This window comes from Tupaia chinensis, unplaced genomic scaffold (genome assembly GCF_000334495.1).
Source record: "Tupaia chinensis unplaced genomic scaffold, TupChi_1.0 Scaffold148210_1, whole genome shotgun sequence".
Taxonomy (NCBI): domain Eukaryota; kingdom Metazoa; phylum Chordata; class Mammalia; order Scandentia; family Tupaiidae; genus Tupaia; species Tupaia belangeri.
The window spans coordinates 1,439,479-1,445,616 of NW_006208060.1; the positions used below are offsets into that span (position 1 = coordinate 1,439,479).

General features: G+C 51.0%; 1 protein-coding gene across 1 annotated transcript in view; it reads left to right on the forward strand.

Moving 5' to 3' along the window:
* Nucleotides 1–1,247: 1,247 nt before the first annotated feature.
* Nucleotides 1,248–6,138, forward strand: part of MLLT1 (MLLT1 super elongation complex subunit) — a gene marked incomplete in the record, with an annotated part of 60,313 nt that continues 55,422 nt past the window's right edge. Inside the window, 1 exon segment of the mRNA XM_014584916.1 lies at nt 1,248–1,379. Coding sequence (XP_014440402.1) covers nt 1,248–1,379 — 132 coding nt within the window.

A 6,138-nucleotide genomic window follows, 5' to 3' on the forward strand; every position in this document is an offset into this window, starting at 1 on the left:
CGGGTACTTGAACCTCAGTCGACTCAGTGGGAGTCCAGCGACGTAACCATTAAGCCATCTGCTGGTCCCGTGCTCCACCACTTGTGAGTTGCATTATCTTGGGGAAGCAACGTTTTTGTTTTTTCCTACTTTTGAAATTCAAACACCCTGTGGAAAAAAAAAAAAAAAAAAGAATATTCCTTTCCTCGTTGGTCTCTAGTTTGGCATAGATTACCCATTCGTTAATCCACCCATTCATTGCTTTTTTTCCCCCTTCCTTTTAAAAAAAATTATATAATTTCATTTTATTTTAATTCGACGAGAGAAAGAGAGAAGAGAGGGGGAAAGTGAGAAAGCAAGCTGCCAGGTCTGGGACTCGAACTGCGGTCAGCCACATGGGCGTGTCCAGCGCCCTTAACCACCATGCCACCCACTGGTCCCCCCTTTCGGTGCTTTAGCCATCCGTCCACACACCGTGAATTTATCTATCTGTGCTTCCACTCCTCCCCCTCGCCGCTGAATGTGCTGTTAAGCCAGGAATCCGTCCCACCTGTCCTGCCCACCTGTCCGGGCACCCATCTCTCCCTGCATTCGGTCTCCCTGTTCATCCATTAATGCCACCCACCGACTGTCCCATCCCCCTGCCTCCTTACCCCTTTCACCCCCCCGTTCGTCTGTCCACGTAGCCGCTGTCTATCCCGCCCCCTCATCTCACGCCTGCCCCCCCATTCGCATTCGCCACCCATTTTTCTAATAATTTCATTTATTTATTTTTAATTTGATCAGAGAGGGAGCGAGAGAGAGAAATCAAGCTGCCAGGTCCAGGACTTGAACCCTAGACTGCATGTGGGAGTCCAGCGTTCTTCACCACCACGCCACTTGCCAGCCCCCCAACCACCCATTTTTCTATTCGTTTATCCACTCGTGTCATTCCGACCTTCTTCACTCATTTTGCACTCACTGCTGGGAGATGCGGGACAGCAAAGATGTGTAGAGTGCTTGCCCACGCTACTGAGGGAGACCGACGCTACACAAAGGAAAAGATACGCACTGGGGCCAGCAGGTGGCGCGGTGGTTAAGGCGCTGGGCTACCACGTGGCCGACCACGGTTCAAGTCCTGGCCTTGGTATTTCCCTCTCTCTCTCTCTCTCTCTGGTGATTGTACATAACCTATAGCAAATTTAAAAAATCATAATAAAGGAAAGGGAAGAAAAAAGAAAAAGACACACAGACAAAGCAGGCCCCGATGAGCTACGGAAAGACAAAGCATGATGATGTTGTGGGGGAGGGTGGGTGGAGAGCGGCCCTCTCGGGGAGGGGGAGGTCAGCTGAGCCTTCGATATCGAGAGGAATCGACCACATCAAGAACACAGCTATGGGACCAGCAGAGGGCGTCGCAGGTAAGTTCCTGGACTCCCACATGGCCGACCGCGGTTTGAGTCCTGGACCCGGTGTTACGAACTCAAACTCATGCCAGGCACGTGTGTGTGCGTGCCCAAGATCCCGGGAGGAGAGCAGAGGAGAGGGGATTTTGGTGTGGCCATGCCCCTGGGGGGTGGTTTCTCACTTTCTGTCTCTCTGGCAAGTGCATGCACCCTATGTAGCAAAAATCTTTCCAAAAAAAGAAAAGAAAAAGAAAGAAGAAAAGAACCCAGCCACACCAAGAACCCAGGGATGGGGGAATGGCAGGTGGAAAACCCCGGGGTTGGGAACGAGTTTGCAGGATGGAAGGATGGAGCGATGAGACAAGCTAGTGCCAGAGCTTGGTACATGATGGGGACACACAGTAGGGGCTTTTTTTTTAGAGGGAGATTTTTGCTATAGGGCACGTGTGCTTGCCAGAGAGAGGGAGAGAGAGACAGAGAGACAAGAAGCGAGAAATCACCTCCAGGATTGCCACGCCACAATTCCTTCTTCTCTGTTCTCTTGGGATCTTGGATACGCACGCACACACACCCCGTGTGAGTTTTAAGCTGCCAGGTCTGTGACTCGAACCGCGAGTCCAGCGACATAAACATACCATCTGCTGGTCCCAGAAGGGGTTCTTTACCTGGGACCGTGGGTTGGTTTCAGTCTCCAAAGACTGTTTGACATCTGCAAAAGATGCGTGTCTGAGGGCCAGCAGATGGCTTAATGGTTATATCACTGGACGCCCACATAGTCGACCACGGTTTGAGTCCTGGATCTGGCAGCTTAAAACTCACGCCAGGGGGCCGGCAGGTGGCATGGTGATTAAGGGTGCTGGACTCCCACATGGCTGACCGTGGTTTGCGCCCCAGACCTGGCAGCTTGCTTTCTCACCTTCCACTTCTCTCATTCTCACTCTGTCCCTCTCTGGTCAAATTAAAATAAATAAACAAATAGAGTTAAATAAAATAAGTCTTTAAACAAACAGACACACTGGGTGTACGTGTGTGCCCAAGATCCCGACAGAGCAATGGAGGAGAAGGGACTGCTGCATGGTCATCTCCCCTGGGGGAGAGTAATTTCTTGTTTTCCGTCTCTCTGTCTCTCCAGTGAGTCAAACAAAATCTCAGGAACCAGCAGGTGGCGTGGTGGCCAAGGTGCTGGACACTCCCACATGGCCAACCACGGTTTGAGTCCCAGACCTGGTGGCTTGCTTTCCCAATTTCTCTCTCTCTCTCTCTCTGTGTCTCTTCTGGTCAAATTAAAATGAATGAATGAATAAATAAAATTAAATAAATAATTCTTTAAAAAAAAATCTCTCTCAAAAAAATTAATAAGCTGGGGACCAGCAGTTAGCGTAATGGCTATGTCGCTGGACTCCCACGTAGTCGACTGTGGTTCACATCCCGGACCCGGTGGCTTAAAACTCACGCCGGGCGCGTGTGTGTGCGTGCCCAAGATCCCAAGAGGAGAATGGAGGAGAAGGGATTGTGGCGTGGCCATCCCCCCTGGGGGGGGATTTCTTGCTTTCTGTCTCTATGTCTCTGTCTGTCTGGCAAGCGCATGCGCCCTATAGCAAAAACCTCTCAAAAAAAAAAATTACGCTTTTCTCAACTAAAAAAATATATGTGAGTATCTGGGGCCAGCAGGGGCACACACATTAACGTGGCTGGATCCCAAGTGGCTGACTGAGTGGTTCCAGTCCAGGACCCAGTAGCTTGAAGAACATGCTGGGCATGTGTGCATGTGTGCCCAAAATCCTGAGAGGAGAGTGGAGGAGAAAAGACTGGCAGGGGCATCGCCCCCAGGGGGCTGATTTCTCACTTTCCCTCTCTCTCTGTCTCTCCAGTAAGCGCATGCACCCTACAGCAAACTAAAAAAATTAAAATAACATACTAAAATGAGTGAGCAGATGATCTCCGGAATGCAGCACTTCAGATAGACAGAAATATGCTCATGTTATACATGTAGCGCAGAGAAGGCAAGCTACTGGCCCGAGACCACACAGCCTGGCCTTGAACCCAGGCCTGCCCTTCCCCAGATCTCTGCGCCAGTGTGGCAGAAGTAAGACGGACCCTGGACCCTGGGTCTCTTGCGTCTGGGTCTTTTCGGCTTTTTAATTCTGGAAAGCAAACGTTCTTCCCATGTGGTCCCAGGATGGATCGCGATGGCTTGAGGACTTCCTCTGCTTTTGTGAAACGAGCTACAAAATGTGTCTTGATATCGTTGAAGCTGTGCTTCTGTGAGATTCCCTAAAGAGAATCACGGCTCATATTCCACACAGTTTTTAAATTCACTATTTAATTTTAAAGTTATCATTATTATTTTTCAGTCCGCTAGAGGTCAGCCGCACTCGCCAGAGAAAGACACGCAGAGACAGAGAGAGAGACAGAGAAAGTGAAAAAGCAAGCCACCCGGTCCAGGACTTGAACCATGTGAGCCATGTGGGAGTCCAGCGCCTTAACCACCACGCCACCTGCTGACCCCACCATATTCAATATTGTGGTTGTGTGGACATTGGCTCTTGGAAGAAAACTACTGAATACACCTGTGGCTGGCAGCAAATTGGGAGGTCCAGAGAGCTTGCTGGAGACCAGAAAGAGGACCCCCTCCAAATATCTGCAAGTCCCAGCCATCTGCAAGGTGCAATGCAGGGGAATAAGTATTACGAAGTCCCCTTGGCTGCAAACAAACCAGACCACTAGAGGGCGGTAGAGGATGCAGCCGCCGTCCTGCAACCTTGACATCAGAAACGTTACTTTGTAGCTAAGGGACTCTGGCCAAGGGCTAGCCCTCTGTGTCTCAATTTCAGTGTTTGTATTTGGATACCATGTTTCATGAGCGCTAAGTAGATCTAACACTCCCTATTACGCAATCTGCGCAGTGCTCAAGTTATCATTCGCTCTGTTTCGCTTTTAATCTATCCTCTCTGCTTACACCCTTCAAGTGGGAAACTTTGTGTCTCTTCAGTAAGTGCCTGGTCACAGATAAAGAGGAGCCATAAACCTAGATATAGCCACAACAGTGTTACTTTCTGTGGGTCAGCCATTCTTATTTTGAGAGATTTTTGTTATAAGGCATGTGCATTTGCAGGAGAGACAGAGAGAGACAGAGAGATGGAAAGAGAGAAATCACCCCCCCTGCCCCCAGGGGGATAGCCACACCGCAATCCCTTCTCCCTTCTCCTCTCAGGATTTTTGGCACGCAAGCACAGGCTCCTGGCACAGGGCCCTGGCATGAGCTTTAAGCTGCCAGGTCCGGGATTTGAACCATGGCCAACTACGTGGGAGTCCAGTGACGTAACCATTATGTCATCTACTGGTCTCAGGTCAGCCATTCTTATACCGGGCACAAGTTAGAATCCCCAGTTGAGCTTCAAAGAAGGGAGGTGGTCCCTATCTTACCCCTCAGTGAGAAAAACCAGAATCCTTGAAGGTGGGCCTGGATGCTTTTTTAAATTTTACTTTTAAAATTTGCTATAGGGCACATGAGCTTGCCAGAGAAAGAGAAGGAAAGCGAGAGATCACTCCCCAGGGAGGATGGCCATGCCTCAATCCCTCCTCCTTCATTCTCCTCTCGGGATGGGATTCGGGCACACACACTTGGTGTTTCTCCAAGCTGCCTGGTCTGGGACCCGAACCACACAGTCAGCCATGTGGGATCCAGCCACTTTAACCACCATGCCACCAGCTGGTCCTGCATCTTTCCTCTTGATGTTCAGAGGACTCCACTTCAGACAGCAGAAGCCCTAGGGGTGCCATTTTGAAAATCCCCAACAGTTAGAAACCGAGGGTCAGGGTAATTTCCCCGATGAGTAAGGGGAGGGGACTGAGGTCCTGAAGCTCGGCTTTGCTATGGTTGTCGCCTGAAGGTTTTTCCCTGCAAGCTTTCTTCACAGGCATATTATTCCTGCCCTTTTCCCCCATTTTTGTCCCTTTGCTTGGACAGTACCAACTCGTAGTGGTTCTGAAAGTTGCATGAGACTCAGTCCTCTGGAGGGCTGGTGGCCGCTGATTGCTCTCCCCTGGTGGAGACTAACTGACATTTGTAACAGTGTCCCCAGGTGACGGGGGTCTTACATTCAGCTATAGGATCGAAAACAGTTTCTCAAAAGTTGCCAGCTATGTATCAATGGGGTACAGTGCCATGCTTTAACCCACCGTGGGAAGAGCCAGTCAGGCCAATGACTACATCCACGTGGGTCTCACAGTTCGTTACGCGGAGGACACCTGAAGTCCACTCGTGTAGCAATTTTAAAATCCGCCATGCTCTATTCCCCAGCGGCATCTTGCTGTTCACCAGACCACCAGAATGTATTCCTCCTGTCTAAATGGAAGGAGATTTCGGAATGTTTCCATACAGTATGATGTCAAATTGGCGACACTGAAATTAGGATGCAGCAGAACCACCCCGTACTGCTCTTGTTCCTGTGTTACAGAGGAGCAAGCTGAGACTCAAGGAAAGGGCAGGAGGTGGATGACCAGGCTCACATGTGGATCTAGATCGGAAAATGAATCTCCAGCCCCAGCCCGCAGGGCTCATGCCATCACAGAGTAGCAACACGGGGTCCGGAAACCGGTGTCCCCCAGGGCCCTCCCCAGGGCTCGAACCCGTCATCTCAGCGGCGCCCCCGGGACGCTCCCTCTCTGGGACGCTGGGGCCACGAGGCAGCGCCCCCTGCGGGCCTCAATGCGCAGGCGCGGCGCGGCGCGCCCGCCGCGCCCCCGCCCCCCTCCACGTGCGGCGCACACC